The sequence below is a fragment of the Gorilla gorilla genome, chromosome 18 (assembly GCF_029281585.2).
Source record: "Gorilla gorilla gorilla isolate KB3781 chromosome 18, NHGRI_mGorGor1-v2.1_pri, whole genome shotgun sequence".
Lineage (NCBI taxonomy): Eukaryota > Metazoa > Chordata > Mammalia > Primates > Hominidae > Gorilla > Gorilla gorilla.
This window is the reverse complement of record NC_073242.2, coordinates 97,374,648-97,395,502: the sequence shown is the minus strand read 5'-3', so window position 1 is coordinate 97,395,502 and position 20,855 is coordinate 97,374,648. Positions and strand designations below refer to the sequence as shown.

At 44.0% G+C, this 20,855-nt stretch overlaps 1 protein-coding gene across 12 annotated transcripts in view; it reads right to left on the bottom strand.

Moving 5' to 3' along the window:
* The window catches only part of NFATC3 (nuclear factor of activated T cells 3), a 147,855-nt gene that overhangs the window by 64,322 nt on the left and 62,678 nt on the right, over positions 1-20,855 (bottom strand). For all 12 annotated transcript variants that reach the window (XR_010131356.1, XR_004067628.3, XR_004067629.3 and 9 more), the window contains exon 4: positions 4,874-5,073. Coding sequence is in view for 8 of the 12 variants with exons in the window: in XM_031002767.3 (XP_030858627.1) it covers positions 4,874-5,073 (200 nt within the window). In the remaining 4 variants the exon portion in view is untranslated. The remainder of the gene's footprint in view (positions 1-4,873; positions 5,074-20,855) is intronic.

Below are 20,855 nucleotides of genomic sequence, written 5' to 3'. Positions count from 1 at the left end.
CGCCATCTTGGCTCACTGCAACCTCTGCCTCCCGGGTTCAAGGGATTCTCCTGCCTCAGCCTCCCAAGTAGCTGGGATTACAGGCGTGCACCACCACGCCCGGCTAATTTTTTCGTATTTTCAGTAGAGACGGGGTTTCACCATGTTGGCCAGGATGGTCTCGATCTCCTGATCTCGTGATCCGCCCACCTCAGCCTCCCAAAGAGCTGGGATTACAGGCATGAGCCACCATGCCATTTTAAATCAAGGTGTAGCACTGCTACATCAATATTAATCCAATGTTAAAAAACAGAGGAGCTGCAAAGAGCTAAGGCAATAAATACTGGCATCCTATATTTAAAGCATCTTGTAGGGTAGCTCTGTGACTTATGGGTTAGTGTAATGGTCTTAAAAAAGAGATTAGGCTTGAAATAACCAAGCCCGTGGCTTAGTAGGCAAAACCAAGGGAGTATCTACGAATTTTTCCACACCTTATTGCCTTAAGAGAACAGTAAAGACACTTAATGCATACTTAAGGTTCACTTATGCATAAATTATTTTGAACCATGGTCTTATCTATCACCTGGGAATTTTAAACCTACCATTATCTGGAACTATATTATATTCAACCACTGTACTGAATAATATAGTTACATTCAACAAGCTACTAGGATATTAGTTTATCCTAGCAATTAGCTACTGAGTAAACAGGCTCATTCATCATTAGCTACCCTGGTATCTACAGTACCTAAAAGAAGTTTCTTAGGTTTAGTAACATCCTAGTTGCCCCTTATTTAATCCTTTCTCCAACATACATAACGCTTGGGTCCTACAGAACTCCTGTTCCACAATCTACCAGTACAGAGCAGATAGAATGGTCAAGAAGTTTTAGGTATGTGTGTGGTAGGGTTGCAGGAGGAGGACTACCTGTATGTTACTAGTCATAGTGGTATTTCTGCAGCCTGGTCCTTTCTGGTCTAAAATACACAGTACATGCTAGATCTGGTTGAGGAAGGGACATAAATTATGACTATTGCCCTTGTTCCATGTGCTAGTAAATGGAAGATGATGGAGGAGACAGGTAAATTTAGATCCTACTGCTCCAATGCTTTCATATTATTTGGGATATAAGCCTTTCCCAATTTCTTGATAATTTTTCATAGAAATTAATATACTCTTTTCTATTTATTGGTTTATATATTATTTTCAGAAAGGATATGAGGCATTTTACAATATAGATACAAATAAAGCCAAGAAAAAATAAATAGAAAAAATTTTAAAACACTAGGAAGTAAACTCCAAGTCTAGAGTTGTACAAATTACTATAATTACTGTAAATGGGCTTGACTATGAAGTTCTGGAAGCCAAGGCAAAAAGTAAATGTGATAAAGTTGTTATAGGCCACGTGTTGTACGGTAAAGCAAAATCTACCATGCCATCGGGAAACACTAACTTTTTTCCTTTAAGTTGAAAGGACTGTGTTTGTGTGTGCATGCACACACGCATGCAATAGTGATCAACCTAAGAGAAACTGTCTTTGATAGTGGTTTTTCAGATTATGAAGTATGTTCATGGCTATTTCTCATACTGTCCCTCAAGCCAAGTTAAGTAACAGAATAAACTTGTGATTTTTCTATTTAACTTGATTCGAATATCGTGCTTTGAATATCCAGAGGAATGAATGCAAACATGGCCTGCAAACTATCGTCTAGGGATCAATTTCCTGAGTTTTTGGAAAAAGATAGTTCAAAGGTGATTTTTAAATTTCCCTCTACAGCTGACTAATCACATATCACATGCTTCTGATGCTATATAAAAAAGTAAGATCCCAGAACAAAAGGGAAGAAGCCTACTTGTATTCTCATTCAGAGGTTGGGCATGTTACCTTATTTGAAAATGTGTCCAATAGGATGCCTGGTGTCAATATTTTTCTCAAGAAAGTTTTGCTCGAGTATCTGAATAAATACAGGCTGAGATTCTAAAGTTCTTTCTACATTATAGAACACAAATGTTTAAGGCCGGTGCAGTGGCTCACATCTGTAATCCCAGCACTTTGGGAGGCTAAAGCGGGTGGACTGCTTGAGGCCAGGAGGTCGAGACCAGCCTGGTCAACATGGCAAAACCCTGTCTCTACTAAAAATACAAAAATTAGCCAGGAGTGGTGGTGCACGTGTGCAATCTCAGCTACTTGGGTGGCTGAAGCAAGAGAATCACTTGAGCCTGGGAGGCAGAGGTTGTAGTGAGCTAAGATGGTGCCACTGCACTCCAGCCTGGGCAACAAATTTAGACAGTCTAAAAAAAAAAATTTAAGAGTAGAGATTATCAGCTAGCTGTCTGCCTTTGCTATGAAAAAACTCTGTCATAGCCCCTATGCAATGATTTGCCGGGTTAGGTTCTTGAGTACTGTCCATCTGAACCAAAGCAGGCAAAAATAAGATTTTATTTAAATTTATATTAACTTTTATTTTCTGGTAGTAATTAACAGAATAAGGTTTTTTGGTTTTTGTTTTGAGACTAAGTCTCACTCTGTCGTCCAGGCTGGAGTGCAATGGCGCAATCTGGGGTCACCACAACCTCTGCCTCCTGGGTTCAAGCGATTCTCAAGCCTCAGCCTCCTGAGCAGCTGGGACTACAGACAGGACAACTATGCCCAGCTAATTTTTCTATTTTTTAGTAGAGTTGGGGGTTTCACCATATTGGCCACGCTGGTCTCGAACTCCTGACCCTCAAGTGATCTGCCCAAAATAAGTTATGTATTGAGGCAACTCTTATTTTACCTAATAGAAACATATCAGTTTCTATGTCCTCAGGGAGTACACTCAGCTCATCTAAAAAGTTTATTTAAATATAAATTTAAATGAAGAGAGCTCAAGACTGAAATCTGATTTTTTGGGGTTTCTTTTTCTTTTTGAGTTGGAGTTTCGCTCTTGATGCAATGGAGTGATCTCAGCCCACTGCAGCCTCTACCTCTGGGGTTCAAGCAATTCTCCTGCCTCAGCCTCCCGAGTAGCTGGGATTACAGACACCCGCCACCACACCCAGCTAATTTTTTGTATTTTTAGCAGAGACGGGTTTCACCATGTTGGCCAGGCTGGTCTCAAACTCCTGGTCTCAGGTAATCCGCCCGCCTTGGCCTCCCAAAGTGCTAGGATAATAGGTGTGAGCCACTGCGCCCAGCTGAAATCTTTTATAGGACTGTTCTTGCAATAGCCTGGGATGGATGTTATTCCTGCCTTAAGAACGGTCTGTGGGCCAGGCTCAGTGACTCACGCCTGTAATCCCAGCACTTCGTGAGGCCGAGGTGGGTGGATCACGAGGTCAGGAGATCAAGACCATCCTGGCTAACACGGTGAAACCCCATCTCTACTAAAAATACAAAAAAATTAGCCGGGCGTGGTGGCAGGTGCCTCTAGTCCCAGCTACTCAGGAGGCTGGGGCAGGAGAATGGCATCAACTCAGGAAGCGGAGCTTGCGTGAGCCAAGATTGCACCACTGCACTCCAACCTGGGCCACAGAGCGAGACTCCATCTCGAAAAAAATAAATAAAAATATAAAAAAAAAAAAAAAAAAAGAAAGGTCTATAGTGTAGTTTGAAACAATTTCTGTAATAAAAATCTAAGTTTCCCATCTCTGGTTGTGCCTACTACCCACTGATAGGTGCCTACTCAATATCCTTTCTTTTCTTCTTCCTCAGTAACAGGCCCCTACATTGCTCTGTTTGTTTTTTGTTTTTAAAGATAGGATCTCACTCTTGCCCAGGCTGGAGTGTAGTGGCACTATCTCGACTAACTGCCATCTCCGCCTCCCGGGCAAGTGATCCTCCTACCTCAGTCTCCCAAGTAGCTGGGACTACAGACAGGGGCAACCGCACTCGGCTAATTTCTGTAATTTTAGTAGAGACAAGGTTTCGCCACGTTGCTCAGGCTGGTCTGAAACTCCTGAGCTCAGGTGATCTGCCTGCCTTGGCCTCCCAAAATACTGGGATTACAGGCATGAGCCATGGTGCTCGGCCTCCCTAAATTATTTGAGGTGACAATGTGTTCTGGTAAACATAACCATGTGTTCCTTACATATAAGCATGATCAATGAGATGTAGAGTTGTTAAGTAGGTTTTAGGAAAAGGTTCTTAAAAGAGGATTTGACTCCAATGAAGTTCCTTTTTACCCTTCCTCCACACCTTTCTCCTTATTATCCCCTCTGGTAATAAGGATGTCATGGCTAGAGCTCCAGCAGCCATTTTAGATCATAAGACAATCTTTAGGATGGAAACCACATGCTAAAGACGGCAAAGAAGAAAAAACTTGCTTGGGGCCCTAATGACTTATGCAGCTAATGTGTTAGCCCTAAAATATCTATCTGTATATTTCGCTTATGTGATAAAACACTAAACCTCTTAACTGTTCAAGCCACTGCATATCAGGTTTCTATTACAGGCAACTATATATAATTCTTTTGTACAAAACTCTATTGCATTCTCATTCAGAAGTTGGCCACCTCATCTTATTTGGAAATGGGTCAAGTGGGATGCCTGGAGGTAAAGTCAAAAGTTTTCCTTAACGAAATAGAACAATCATAATTGTATCATAATTGTTTATTTATTGTCTACCCTATTAGATAGACTGTGAGCCATTTGATGAAAGTCCAGATACAGTATTTATATCCCTATCACCTAGGATAATGGCTTGGCTGGTAATATATAGTATAAAAACACTTACTGAATTGAATTTTCCTTCTGGAAATATGCTACCACTCTTAGAAAATGTACTAAATGTACATTATTTACATAATGCCATTTAGAACAATATTTTATATTTATATTCAAAAATATATTTTCTTTTTTTCTGAAAGTATAGAGAAAAAAAGAACTGCACATTTTAGGTATATTTCAAAATACCTGGCTGACATATTGTTTTCAGGAAGAAGTGGAATTTCCAGAACTTTTGTACTGGCAATTATTATCTCTTGGCTTGCAGTAGCGACTGTCTTCCCAGTGATTCGATGCACCTGGTAAAATGCATGAGGTCGTAAATATCGATCATCTGCTGTCCCAATAAACATTTGTAGATTTATTGGCTTTTCGTTATAGCCCAGGAGCTAATCAGGAAAAAGAAACACAGAAAAGCACAATTCATTATCCATGCATTTTACAATATGCCAACAATAGTAAGTCTATTATATCTCTATCATATACTATTGACACACAAAATGTTATTTCAAAAAATACAACCAAAAGTAACCAGTGAGCAGCCCTCCAAATTTCCAAATTAGTTTAAGAAACAAAACACTGGAATACGTTACATAAAGGAATGTGGGTTTGGTTTTGTTTTTTTAAGATAAATCTCCCCCTCTCCCCTCTCCCCTCTCCCTCCCTCGTATCCCTCTTTCCACGGTCTCCCTCTGATGCCGAGCCAAAGCTGGACTGTACTGCTGCCATCTCGGTTCACTGCAACCTCCCTGCCTGATTCTCCTGCCTCAGCCTGCCGAGTGCCTGCGATTGCAGGCGCGCGCCGCCACGCCTGGCTGGTTTTCGTATTTTTTTGGTGGAGACGGGGTTTCTCTGTGTTAGCCAGGCTGGTCTCCAGCTCCTAACTGCGAGTGATCCGCCAGCCTCGGCCTCCCGAGGTGCCGGGATTGCAGACGGAGTCTCGTTCACTCAGTGCTCAATGGTGCCCAGGCTGGAGTGCAGTGGCGTGATCTCGGCTCGCTACAACCACCTCCCAGCTGCCTGCCTTGGCCTCCCAAAGAGCCGAGATTACAGCCTCTGCCCGGCCGCCACCCCGTCTGGGAAGTGAGGAGCCCCTCTGCCTGGCAGCCCATCATCTGGGATGTGAGGAGCCCCTCTGCCTGGCTGCCCAGTCTGGAAAGTGAGGAGCGTCTCTGCCCGGCCGCCATCCCATCTAGGAAGCGAGGAGCGCCTCTTCCCCGCCGCCATCCCATCTGGGAAGTGAGGAGCGTCTCTGCCCGGCTGCCCATCGTTTGAGATGTGGGGAGCACCTCTGCCCCGCCGCTCCGTCTGGGATGTGAGGAGCGCCTCTGCCGGGCCGCAACCCCGTCTGGGAGGTGAGGAGCGTCTCTGCCCTGCCGCCCCCTCTGAGAAGTGGGGAGACCCTCTGCCTGGCAACCGCCCCGTCTGAGAAGTGAGGAGCCCCTCTGCCCGGCAGCCGCCCGGTCTGGGAAGTGAGGAGCGTCTCCGCCCGGCAGCCACCCCGTCCGGGAGGGAGGTGGGGGTCAGCCCCCGCCAGGCCAGCCGCCCCGTCCGGGAGGGAGGTGGGGGGGGTCAGCCCCCCGCCTGGCCAGCAGCCACGTCCGGGAGGTGAGGGGCTCCTCTGCCTGGCTGCCCCTAGTGGGAAGTGAGGAGCCCCTCTGCCCGGCCAGTCGCCCCGTCCAGGAGGGAGGTGGGGGGGTCAGCCCCTCGCCCGGCCAGCCGCCCCGTCCGGGAGGGGGGGGGGGGTCGGCCCCCGCCCGGCCAGCCGCCCCGTCCGGGAGGGAGGTGGGGGGGGGTCAGCCCCCCGCCCGGCCAGCCGCCCCGTCCGGGAGGGAGGTGGGGGGGTCAGCCCCCCGCCCGGCCAGCCGCCCCGTCCGGGAGATGACGGGCGCCTCTGCCCAGCCGCCCCTGCTGGGAGGTGGGGGGCCCCTCTGCCCCGCCAGCCGCCCCGTCCGGGAGGGAGGCGGGGGGGGGGGGTCGGCCAGCCGCCCCGTCTGGGAGGGAGGTGGGGGGGTCAGCCCCCCGCCCGGCCAGCCGCCCCATCCGGGAGGAAGGTGGGGGGATCAGCCCCCCGCCCGGCCAGCCGCCCCGTCCGGGAGGGAGGTGGGGGGGTCGGCCCCCCGCCCGGCCAGCCGCCCCATCCGGGAGGAAGGTGGGGGGGTCGGCCCCCCGCCCGGCCAGCCGCCCCGTCCGGGAGGGAGGAGGGGGGGTCGGCCCCCCGCCAGGCCAGCCGCCCCGTCCGGGAGGGAGGTGGGGGGGACAGCCCCCCACCCGGCCAGCCGCCCCGTCCGGGAGGGAGGTGGGGGGGTCAGCCCCCCGCCTGGCCAGCCACCCCGTCCGGGAGGTGAGGGGCGCCTCTGCCCTGCCGCCCCTACTGGGAAGTGAGGAGCCCCTCTGCCCGGCCAGCCGCCCCGTCCGGGAAGGAGGTGGGGGGGGTCAGCCCCCCGCCCGGCCAGCCGCCCCGTCCGGGAGGGAGGTGGGGGGGTCAGCCCCCGCCCGGCCAGCCGCCCCGTCCGGGAGGGAGGTGGGGGGGTCAGCCCCCCGCCCGGCCAGCCGCCCCGTCCGGGAGGGAGGTGGGGGGGGTCAGCCCCCCGCCCGGCCAGCCACCCCATCCGGGAGGTGAGGGGCGCTTCTGCCCGGCCGCCCCTACTGGGAAGTGAGGAGCCCCTCTGCCCGGCCGCGGCCCCGTCTGGGAGGTGTGCCCAGCGGCTCATTGGGGACGGGCCATGATGACAATGGCGGTTTTGTGGAATAGAAAGGCGGGAAGGGTGGGGAAAAGATGGAGAAATTGGATGGTTGCCGGGTCTGTGTGAAGAGAAGTAGACATGGGAGACTTTTCATTTTGTTCTGTACCAAGAAAAATTCTTCTACTTTGGGATCCTGTTGATCTGTGACCTTACCCCCAACCCTGTGCTCTCTGAAACATGTGCTGTGTCCACTCAGGGTTAAATGGATTAAGGGCGGTGCAAGATGTGCTTTGTTAAACAGATGCTTGAAGGCAGCATGCTCGTTAAGAGTCATCACCACTCCCTAATCTCAAGTACCCAGGGACACAAACACTGTGGAAGGCTGCAGGGTCCTCTGCCTAGGAAAACCAGAGACCTTTGTTCACTTGTTTATCTGCTGACCTTCCCTCCACTATTGTCCTATGACCCTGCCAAATCCCCCTCTGCGAGAAACACCCAAGAATGATCAATTAAAAAAAAAAAAAAAACCCAAGAGGAGGGGATTCAGGGAGTTTCTGGATGACTGAATACATGGAAGTTCCTGGAGTGGGGTGTGCCCAAGGAGGGCACAGAAACTCTGCACTCCTTCCCGCATACCTCGCCCTATGTATCTCATCTGCATCCTTTGTAATAAAGCAGTATGTGTAAAAAAAAAAAAAAAAAAAAAGATAAATATCTAGATCGACCAAAACTGTACAAAGCTTTCTGACTCTGCTGTAGAAAACACAAAAGAAATACTGATTCTGTACTCTGAGCAACATTAACCATTCAGACCGGACCTAAAGATTTGGGTATATAGGAAGGTCCTCTAACAGACTGTTAAATCGGAGACACTTTGTTTTAGTAGAAAGAGTCTGAAAACCCCTATTCCATATATCATAAACTTACACTTTTATAAGTATAAACTTACAGACCCCAAGCAGCCTAGCTAAGGCTAAAACTGAAATGAGATTTTGAGCTGCCACCAACCACAGGGAGACAAGTTTTCCAGGCTGACTCCAACCAAGTTAAATGCCTATTTAAGCAAACAATTTCAACAATCTTCGGGAAAGAGAAAGAGGGAGAGAGGGAGAGAAGGAGAAGGAGAGAGAGACAGAGACAGAGAGAGAGAATGTGTTTGTGCCTTTGTTTTCTATGCCTTTTTTTTTTCTTTTATATTGCCTAATTGCTCTGGCTAGGACTTCTAGCATAAGGCTGAATCGCAGTAGTGAAAGCAGGCATCCTTGTCTTGTTCCTGATGTTAGAGGGAAACCTTTCAGTCTTTAACCATTAAGTATGATATTAGGTGTGAGTTTTTCAAGAATCCTCTTAATCACACTAAGTTTCCCTCTATTTTCAGTTTGCTTTGTTTTGCCTTTTTTTTTTTTTTTTTTTTTTGGAGACAGAGTCTCGCTCTGTCACCCAGGCTGGAGTATAGTGGTACGATCTCTGCTCAATGCAACCTCTGCCTCCTGGGTTCAAGCGATTTTCCTGCCTCAGCCTCCCGAGTAGCTGGGATTACAGGCACCCACCAACATGCCCGGCTAATTTTTGTATTTTTAGTACAGATGGGGTTTCACCATGCTGGCCAGGCCGATGTGAACTCCTGACCTCAGGTGATCTGCCCAACTTGACCACCCAAAGTGCTGAGATTACAGGTGTGAGTGACTGTGCCCGGCTGTTTTGCTTTTTTTAAATCATGAAAGGCTGCTGAATTTTGTCAAAGGTTTTTTTCTCTATCAACTGAGATGACCACATGGTTTTTCTCTTCATTCTACTAATGTAGTAAATTACACAGATTAATTTTCATATGTTGAACCACTCTTGCTTTCCTGGGATAGATCCCACTTGATCATGGTGTATAAACTTTTGTAGTGTGCTGATGGATTTGGTTGCTAAGCATTTTGTTGAAGACTGTCGCATGTATATTCATGAAGGATATCGGTTTGCAGTTTTCTTCTCTTGTATCTTTGTCCCCATCATTATCCATTTGTTTTTGTTGTTGTTGTTGTTGTTTTTGAGACGAAGTCTCGCTCTTGTTCCCCAGGCTGGAGTGCAGTGACACGATCTCAGCCCACTGCAACCTCTGCCCCCCAGGTTCAAGCGATTCTCCTGCCTCAGCCTCCCGAGAAGCTGGGATTGATTACAGGCTCCTGCCACCACACTCAGCTAATTTTTGTATTTTTAGTAGAGACGAGATTTCACCATGTTGGCCAGGCTGGTCTCAAACTCCTGACCTCAGGCGATCCACCCCTCTCCCAAAGTGCTGGGATTACAGGCATGAGTCAATGCACCCAGCCAATCCATTTGACTTAAAATAAAAAACTGTCTCTGCCCTAATGAAAGTCCTCCATCTCTTCATGTATACAGAATCCACCTTTTCCTCAAGGTAATTCAGGATTTTTATTATAGTAATTCTAAAGTATCTTTCCAATATCTAATCTAAGCCTTCTCTCAGTCTGCTACCATTGAGTGTTTTCTCTCTTTAATGTGGGCCACATTTTCTTGTGTGTGTGTGTATGGTTGTTTATTGTTTTAATGGACATTTAGTATAAAAAAAGTCTAGAGACTCAAGCAGAAAATATTTACCTACAGAAAGGGGCATGCTATTTCTTTTTTAAGGTCACAGCTCTTAAACTGTGTCTGGACTTTAACTGAAGCTATAGTCTGATTCAGTATAGCACTGGCTTTAAAGGCCTGGCGGGTGGAATGTCTCTCTCTTCTGCCTGGCGAGGGAATCTGAGAGCTGGCCAGATTCCAGAGATCTACCTATGCTTCATAACCAAGTCTCCGATCCTTGAAACTGTTGGAAGACCTTCCTCTGATTTACCACCTGGCTGATAATTTTTTAATCTATGAGGAGTTCTCTATGCTCTTCAGTCTTGCTCTTTATTTCTGAGCCTCAGGGTATCTCTTCAGCTATGTTACTAGATCTTGGGTCTTTTGAGATTGGCTTGGAGAGACTTCTTTCAGCTCTCCTGATAATACTTCAGTCTTTGTAAATGACAGCCTAAGTGCCTAAGGGTTGCTGCCTTCAGCAGGTAAAACTATGAAGTGAGGGGGTCTCAGTTCTCCTGCCATGCCTCCTCTTCCTTGGCATGGTAGCCTCCTTGTATTTGGTGGAGTCTTACAGGTGAGTTTTATTCCCGCCTACTTGTCCAGCCTTGGCTTTACAGTGGAACTTGTAACCAGCGAACTTCATAATTTATTGGTTATCCTCCCTGTACCCAGAAGAAGACATTAAGACTTTTGCCTATTATTAGGTAATACAATTTTACCCAGGATAGTTTTCAGTCCTGTAACATTTATAAAGAAGCAATTAAAGCCTGGACTATTGCAATAGCCTTATAACTGCTGTCTTCCCTCTTGTTGCCCTATAGTCCATTCTCTATCCAAGAGTCAGAATAAACTTGTTAACATGAATTGGATAACTTTGGCTCCCCTGCTCAGAACTCTCTAATGGCTTCCCTCCACATTTAGAACTAATTCAAATTCCCTATGATGGTTTACACAGCATAAGGTGATTAGGGCCCTGGCTGAACTGTTGGCCTTACCCTTTCCACAGTCTGCTCTAGCCTTGCTGGCCTTATTGCACGAACCACTCAAGCTCACTCCTAATGTCAGGGCTTTCACACTTAATATTTTATCCCTCTGAAATATCATTCCCTCTGATCTTCATGTTACTTGACTTGATTCAGATACGTAAAGGTCAGTTCCCTGAGAGGAGACTGCAATATTTAAAATATAATATCTGAGTCTCCTTATCTTGCGCTTGTCTACATCCTATACTAAGAATAAATTCCTGCCCTTTCAGGAGCTTCAGGTAAGCATATGATAAAAATCAATTAAGCCTCTATGAAAGAGAACGGATGAAATCATGGAAACAAGTTAAGAGGGCTGAGGCACTTAAATCATGGGTGCTGAAAGTTTAAACTAGGGTGGAGGCAGGATCATAAATAGAAAATAGAAATGGAAAGGGATGAATGCAATAAATCTTTCCTAGAAGGCCCTAAAGAGATTTTCGTAACTAACTATACACAGAATGATAGAGGGATCCAATAAGTCAGATCTGAGCTTCAGTATCCAGGAGAATGATGGTATCATTAGGAAACAAAGTATAAGGCTGGCCATCATGGCTCACACCAGTAATCTCAACACTTTGGGAGGCTGAGGCGGGAGGACTGCTTGAGGCCAGGAGTTCAAGACCAGCAACACAATGAGACCCCCATCTCCACATTACACACACACACACACACACGCACACACTAGCTGAGCACGGTGGTGTGCTCCTGTAGTCCTAGCTACTTAGAAGGCTGAGATGGGAGGGCTGCCTGATCCCAGGAGTTCAAGGTTACAGTGAGCTATGATTATGCCACTAAACTCCAGCCTGGGTGACAGAGTGTGAGACCTTGTCTCTTAAAAAAATAATAATGTGGGCCGGGCGCAGTGGCTCACACCTGTAATCCCAGCACTTTGGGAGGCCAAGGCAGGCAGATCACGAGGTCAGGAGATCGAGACTATCCTGGCTAACACGGTGAAACTCCGTCTCTACTAAAAATACAAAAAATTAGCCGGGCATGGTGGCAGGTGCCTGTAGTCCCAGCTACTTGGGAGGCTGAGGCAGGAGAATGGAGTGAACCCAGGAAGTGGAGCTTGCAGTGAGCCGAGATCGGGCCACTGTACTCCAGCTTGGGCGACAGAGCGAGACTCTGTCTCAAAAAATAAAAATAATAATAATAATGTGAAGAAGTCACTGATTTTGGAAAAAGATTAATGTTGTCAATGCTGGTCACACTGTAGTCGAGGTAACAGTGAGACATCTATATGGAAATGTGAGGCTACATAAGATGTATATGCTTTTAGCCTAGCCATAATGCTATGGCACAATAAACACAATGCTTTGCTATCTAACTTTTTCTTTTTTTGGGGATGGAGTCTCACTCTGTCACCCAGGCTGGAGTGCAATGGTGCAATCCTGGCTCACTGCAACCTCTGCCTCCTGGGTTCAAGCGATTCTCCTGACTCAGCCTTCCAAGTAGCTGGGACTACAGGTGTGCACCACCATCCCCGGCTAAATTTTTGCATTTTTAGTAGAGACGGGGTTTCACCATGTTGGCCACGCTGGTCTTGAACTTCTGGCCTCAGGTGATCCACCTGCCCTGGCCTCAGGTGATCCACCTGCCTTGGCTTCCCAAAGTGCTGAGATTACAGGCGTGAGCCACGGTACCCAGTTTGCTATCTAATTTGATAACAAGATAACACACAGTCCACTGTGCCTCAAAAGAATGACATTCGATATCTGCTTTTTCTTGTTTTGACATGATGAGTATGTACTGATTATTATTTTTTTAAAGTCCCAATGCAGCAATACTTGTGGCACTTGAAACACTATTGAGTTTTAACTGCATCACTGTGATTTGTACTGCCCTGAGCGGTAGTGTGAAGTGATGAGAGTGCCACTTATGTTCTCTTGTCTTACTCAACTCTGTCACTGTAACACAAAAGTAACCAGTCAATACATAAATGAAAAACAATCGTTATGGATGGTTACTTTGGAATTCCACATAAGTTTCACATCAGAAAATAGTATTCTTTTGATTTTTTTCTCCACCCATGTAAAAATGTATAAAAACCACTCCTAGTTCACAAGCTGTACAAAAACAGGTAGAGCCAGACGTGAAGGCATGCACCTGTAGTCCCAGCTACCTGAAAGACTGAGGCAGGAGGATCATTCCTGCCTCTGAGGCCAGTTCAAGGCTGCAGTGAGCTATGATTGCACGACTACACTCCAGCCTGGGTGACAGAGCAACGCTCTTTCTCTTTAAAAACAAAACACCAGGTGTAGGGCCCATTTTGGCCTATAAAAGCCATAGTTTGATAACCCCTGGTCTAGAATGGTATTTCTTTCTCTTCCGAGCAAATGCTTTAATATCCAGTAGAATGGTACTTTTTTTTTTTTTTTTTGAGACAGAGTCTCGCTCTGTTGCCCAGGCTGCAGTGCCGTGGCGTGATCTTGGCTCACTGCAACATTTGCTTCCCCAGTTCAAACGATTCTCCTGCCTCAGCCTCCCTAGTAGCTGGGACTGCAGGCACATACTACCATGCCCAGCTAATTTTTTTTTTTTTTTTTGTATCTTTAGTAGAGATGGCGTTTCACCACGTTGGCCAGGCTGGTCTTGAACTCCTGACCTCAAGTGATCCGTCCACCTTGGCCTCTCAAAGTGCTGGGATTATAGGCGTGAGCCACTGCGCCCAGCCTTTTTTTTTTTTGAAACAGAGCCTCACTTACTTAGTCAGGTTAGAGTGCAGTGGCGCCATCCAGGCTCACTGGAACCTCTGCCTCCTGGGTTCAAGTGATTCTCCTGCCTCAGCCTTCCGAGTAACTGGGATTACAGGTGCCTGCCACCACGCCCCGCTAACTTTTGTATTTTTAGTAGAGACGGGGTTTCACCATGTCAGCCAGGCTCGTCTCGAACTTCTGGCCTCCGGTGATCCACCTGCCTCGGCCTCCCAAAGTGCTGGGATTACAGGCGTGAGCCACTGTGCCCAGCTTAGAATGGTATTTCATAACTTGGACAGTATCACCCTCTGCAGGGGAGGGTGGTGGTGGAGCAGAGGCATTTTTTAAATGTTGTGAAGATGCGTTTAGTTGTCAACATGATAAGTGGGGTGCACTACAGATACTTAAGGAGAAAGGGCCAGAGATTCAACTTTATCTCAATACATGGGATAACTATAGTTCTTCAAAGTGAATAGTCTACATCTCACAGAATTTGAGAATATCCCATCAGACATTCATGTATAAGGAAAATGTTTATAAACTTAGAACTCCTTAGTATATATTATTACCCCCAAATGATGCAATTTTAAGATACATGAATTTTTCATGAGTACAACTTACCATGTAAAGAGTTCATCATTTCAAAAAATCATGTCATTGTCAGTAATGCCACTCAGGGAATTTAGGGTGATGATCAACATGCCTGCCTTTGTACCTGGCAACACTCACACTGATAGTGCAGGTGTTAAGTGTCCAACTACTTCACTGTGTCTTCTATAGTCATTATCAAGCAGGTGTAAGTGTCCAACTACTTCACTGTGTCTTCTATAGTCATTATCAAGGCTTTTCACTTTGAAACTTTTTTTTTTTTTTAAGATGGGGTCCCACTGTTTTGCTTAAGCTGGTCTTGAACTCCTTGACTCAAATGTCCTCCTGCCTCAGCCACCCAAGTAGCTGTGATTACAGGTGTGAGCTACAATGCCCAGCCATACTTTTAAACTACTGTATTAGTCCATTCTCATACTGCTATAAGAAACTGCCCGAGACTGGGTAATTTATAAAGGAAAGAGGTTTAATTGACTCACAGTCCCCCATGGCTAGGGGGCCTCAGGAAATTTACAGTCATGGTTGAAGGTAAAGGGGAACCAAGGCACCTTCTTCACAAGGTGGCAGGAGGGAGAATGAATACAGGAAAAACTACCAAACACTTACAAAGCCATCAGATCTCATGAGAACTCACTATCAAGAGAACAGCACGGGGAAACCGCCCCAGTATTCAATTACCCCCATCTGGCCTCTCCCTTCACACGTGGGAATTATGGGGATTACAATTCAAGATGAGATTTTGGGTGGAGACATAGCCAAACCACATCAACTATAATTTAGTTTATATATTTATTTTTCTCTTAATAGTACTGCATTATAACTGATATTCTTAAAATTATACGTGTAGTCAATTATATCACTTTTTTTTTTTTGATTCAGGGTCTCGTTATGTCACCTAAGCTACAGTGCAATGGCACAATCATAGCTCAACACAACCCTGAGTTTCTGGGCTCAAAGGATCCTTCCACTTCAGTCTCTAGAGTAGCTAGGACATCAGGAGTGTGCCACCAAACCTAGCTTTTTTTTTTTTTTTTTTTTGTAGATATAGAAGTCCCACTAGGTTGCCCTGGCTGGTCTTAAACTCTTGGTTTCAAGTGATCCTCCTGCCTTGGCCTTCCAAAATGCTGGTATTACGGGCATGAGCCATTGTGCCTGGCCTAATTGTATTATCTTTAAATCTCCATTTCAAGTTAATAAAGTAGCATTACAAAATGGATGTGGGGCTGTTTTTGAGAGTGGGGCTGGGTCTGATAGAGCTGAGAAACACTGATCTAAAAGACTTGTAACCAAAGAGGCACAAAGACCTCAGGATATAACCACCAAAGGTTTATAATAATGTTTTGCAACGGGCAAGATTCTTTATTATAATTCATACTGCAGAAACAATTCCAGATTCAAGGAAGATGACAAATCGTAATTCCAACTACCCTTCTCAAAGGATATAAGTAGAGCATATAAAGCAGGAAAAAATAGCTAATAAATAAATGGAAAAATGCTCAATCTTATTAAATATCAAATAAATAAGAAAACTACTTCTAACCTATCAAAAAAGCAAAGAACAGAGAAGTGGTAATAGTCTACACAGACAACTTTTCCCCTTTGTGGCTGTTTATATGATTTGCTCATTTTCTGTTTCTATTTTAGTATTATTAATTTTACAAGCCCTTTAGATATACTAAGCATATTAACCCTTTGTCTGCCTTACAAGTTATAAATATGGTTTTGTTTTCCATTTATCACCAATTCTGGATCAATTTCTGCTCCTCAAAAGGGAACCATTTGTAACCCTTTTCACTGTTCCTTTTGGAACTTACTTCCATATTTCTAAGGAACATGTTAATACTGCTATTTCCTAATTTTTTCAAGGTTAGATATATTATCTTTTGAACTTTCAGTGTTTGCATTATAACTGTATACATGTTACTTGCAGCTCAGCCATGTAGTGTATTTTAATTATATTTCCTTTTTCATACAACTTATTTGGTTACAGTTAATAATTGCCTTTTATATTAGGATTAAGTTTGGCTGCATAAACAAAAATCCAAAGTAACAGTAATTTAAACATGTTAAAAGTAAAGTTTATTTCTTAGAATCTATAGGTCTCTTCTACTGGACCAGTGAGTTTGCCTAAAACACATCCTGCAGTCTTCTGCCTAGGGAGCATAGTAAACCTATTGCAAGCATTGTGGGAACTAATAAAATGGTCAGAGGTCTCACTCTTCAGTATGCAGACTTCCATTATGCCTTCCCTTCCACCCCCACCCCATTTTAAGAACAGATCATTAAGCCTTGCCTTTAGCTCTCCTAGAATCTAGAACCTCCACTTCATTCTCTCTATAGAATCACCAGATTCTCTCAGGGTAAGACAGGCATTATCACTAGGCTGTACCACACAGGAAAGAAACATCTGGGAAATTTAAGTCCTTTTTAAATTCAATTTAATTTTTTCTTCTTTTGAGATGGAGTCTCGCTGTGTTGCCCAGGCTGGAGTGCAGTGGTGCTGCAACCTCCACCTCCCAGGTTCAAGCAATTCTTCTGCCTCAGCCTCCTGAGTAGCTGGAACTACAGGCATGAGCCACCATGCCCGGCTAATTTTTTTGTATTTTTAGTAGAGACAGGGTTTCACCATGTTGGCCAGGTGGTCCCAAACTCCTGTCCTCAAATGATCCACCCGCCTCAACCTCCTAAGGTGCTAGGATTACAGGTGTGAACCACCGTGCCCGGTCTTAACTCCTTCTTTTATAGACTTTTTATCCAATCTTCTTGTTTTCAGTCTCACCTCACATCCCACTTTCAGAGATATCCAGTACGTCAAATTCCTGAACCTTTCCAGAGTTCTCAGATGCAAAATGACTTGTGCTGCTTGCTTATTGGTTCTTTCTCACCTGCCAGCAGGCTTAAGCTACAGCTGTCTTATGTTTAGTGAAAGTAAACCTGTTCAATTTATTACATTTATGTTTCCATTTTCTGTAAATATTTTAATTTTTATGTAGTCAAGAAATCTATCAGTATTCTCATTTGTAATTTTTTTACACATTTTAGTGTAAAATTAATAAATTTCAAAGCTTTAATTATGGAAACTATTCCATAAAACTATAAAATGTCAATATCACCACAATAACAAAAATAAAGCCTAGGTCAGGTGCGGTGGCTCACACCTGTAATCCCAGCACTTTGGGAGGCCTAGGCAGGTGGATCACCCGAGGTCGGGAGTTCGAGACCAGCCTGACCAACATGGAGAAACCCCATCTCTACTAAAAATACAAAATTAGCCGGGCATGGTGGCGAATGCCTGTAATCCCAGCTACTCAGGAAGACTGAGGCAGGAGAATCGCTTGAACCCAGGAGGCGGAGGTTGCAGTGAGCCGAGATCGCACCACTGCACTCCACCCTGGAGTGCAAAACAAGAGCAAAACTCCATCTCTAAATAAATAAATAAATAAATCCTAAATAAATCAATAACTAAAAAGAAATTGGAAAAGTTTGGGCATATATTTTATGTGTATCTGTGCAAAAACAAATTTCAGCCATTACTCTTTTGGTTTATCTGGCGGCAGATGGGGTAAGTAATAATGCCACGTGAGATTCATCCAGATTTATACCCAGAGGTAAAAAAAATGAAGGTAGAGAGTGGTTATAGTTCACTGCATCCTAAAACTCCTGTGGACTATATGTCTTTTTTTTTTTTTTTTTTTTTTCAGTTCACAGATAAAGAATCTGAAGCTAACAATGATTAGGCAACTTCCTCACATTCATCTATTCAGTGATTAGTGTATACCTGTTGCTCTTTCATGTTTAATCATAAATTTAACAAATTATTCTACATGACCAACTGTTCATCAAGTGGAGAAATAAACAGCAACAACTTTATCACTTGCCTGTGAGCACTGTGAAGAGGACAGTATCCATCTTGTTATCTCCAGAGCCTAGCAGAGCGCCTAGCACATTACAGGCATTCAATCATTGTTGAAAGAATAAATTTTAGAATAACAGAGTACAATTTGGTGAAGCAAAATAACTCATGAAGTTAGTCAATACATTATTTTTAAAAGAACTGTAGGCAATTTGCTCTTATATAGAAAAAGAAAAAACAAAACAAACAAAAAAATTATAGGCATTAAAGTAGCTCGTCAAAATGAGGTAGTTAAATCTAAAATAGAGAATACAGATAAAAAATTTTGCTATTACCTATTAAGTTATCCAGATATCAAATAACATACTGGCAAGTACTCTATACCAAAGAATCCTAGTCATATTAGATGGCTGACATGTATAACAGCTTCGCAAAGTCATAAGCCACTTGCTTTTTATACTTTGATAAAATAAACTGATGTTGGGGGAAGGTAATCACTCATATAAGATTTCAAAGGGAATATATTTCATAACACATATTTTGACCAACATCTGTTCCAGATGTATAATACCATAAGAAAAATAGGGCTATGCCTTTCTATCTGAGAGACTTTTAAAGGAAGATCAAATAAACTAATTAGACTATTATCCCATCTGATTTCCAGAGAAGCATTTATGTTGTAGGCAATAAATAAATTACTACTACTGTTAACACTAGTCTCTAAAAACTTTCACCAGTATCAGTATTCTCTTCAGTCCACCCTCTGCTTCGCAGAAGAAAGTAAGCCAAGTTGTTTGTTATGTTTCTGTATCGTTTCCATAGCAAAGGTCTGTGCCTGCTTAATTTAACTAAAGCTGGAGGGTTAAAGCCTGAAGGTCACTACAGGACAGACTACAGCAACTTCAATAAGAGCAGTTCCATTATCAGTTCTGCTGATTAGTTGGGGGGATGGGCTCTAAATATATTAGACCCATGACAACACATTGTAGAAATACTAAAAATACAAAATTAAATTTCTATAATATAAATTGCTTAAAATGAAAGTATGCATAAAAATGAAAAAATAATACAAACTTCATTTTTCAAATTTCAATAACTTTTGGGATAAGATTCAAAATATGTATACCTTAATAAAACTTACCACTGTATAATATATAAGCTTTTTAAAAAAAATCCTTTTTTTTTTTTCTTTTGGGAGACAAGGTCTTGCTATGTTGCCCAGGCTGGCCTTAAACTCCTGGGCTCAAGTAGTGATCCTCTTGCCTCAGTCTCCCAAGTAACTGGGATTACAGAATCACATCACTACACCTGGCTAAAACTTTTATTCTTCTTAAATAATTAGACTCATAGGAAGTTGCAAAAATAGTATGTATATGTACTACAGGTTGAATATCCCTAATCTGAAAATCCAGAATGCTCCAAAATCTGAAACTTTCTGAGCACTGATATGACACCCAAAGTAAATGCTCACTGGAACATTTTGGAATTCAAATTTTTGAATCAGGGATGCTCAACCAGTATGTATTCTGGAAATATTCCAAAATTTGAAAAAATCCAAAATCTAAGACACTTCTGACTTCTGATCCCAAGCAGACAAGGGATACTATAGCCCCATGTACCCTGCACCTAGTTTCCCCCAACTATAATACAGTACATATACCCACAATATTGAACTGTAGTTAGCACAGTATCAAAACCAGGACATTGACACTGATACAATACTGCTAACTAGACTACAGATCTTATTCAGTTGTCATTGTTCTACATGCATTCATTTGTATGTGTGTATATAGTTTTATGCAATTTTATCCCATATATAGATTCAAATAACTACTACCCCAGTCAAGATATGAAGAAATTCTCTTGGGCCACCCCTTCATATTTGCACCCCTCAACCTGACCCTGTTTCCTGGCACCAATCTATTCTCCATCTCTACAGTTCTGTCATTTTGAAAATATTACATAAATAGAATCATATAGTATATTGACTTTTTTCCACTCAGCATAAGTCTATGGAGAACTGTCCAAGTTGTTGCATGTATCAACAGTTTATTCTTTTATATTGCTGAGTGGTAGTACATTGTATGGATACACCAGAGTTTATTCGTGTATTTGGTTTGTTTCTAACCTTGGGCTATTAAAAATAAAGTGTGGCAGGGCGTGGAGGCTCATGCCTGTAATCCCAGCACTTTGGAAGGCTGAAGTGGATGAATCGCTTGAGCTCAGGAGTTCAAAACCAGCCTGCCTGGGCAAGATGGTGAAACCCCTCTACAAAAAACATAAAAATAGCTGGGCATGGTGGCGCACACCTGTAGTCCCATATACTAGGGAGACTGAGATGGGAGGACGGCTTGGGCCTGTGAGTCTGAGGTTGCAGTGAGTCTGAGGTTGCAGTGAGCTGAGATCGCATCACTGCACTCCAGCCTGGGTGATCTGCAATCTGCAGAGCCAGACCCTATCACATAAAAAAAAAAAAAAAAAAAAAAGAGAGAGAGAAAGAAAAGTTGGTTGTTAGGCCAGGCATAGTGGGTCAAGCTTGTGATCCCACGGCAGGGAGGCCAAGGTGGGAGGATCACTTGAGGCTAGGAGTTGTAGACCAGCCTGGGCAACATAGTGAGATTGCCATCTCTACGAAAAAAATTTTTAAAAATCACGTTGAGGCAGCCATGTGCGGTGGCTCATACCTGTAATCCCAGCACTTTGGGAGGCTGAGGCCAGTGGATCACC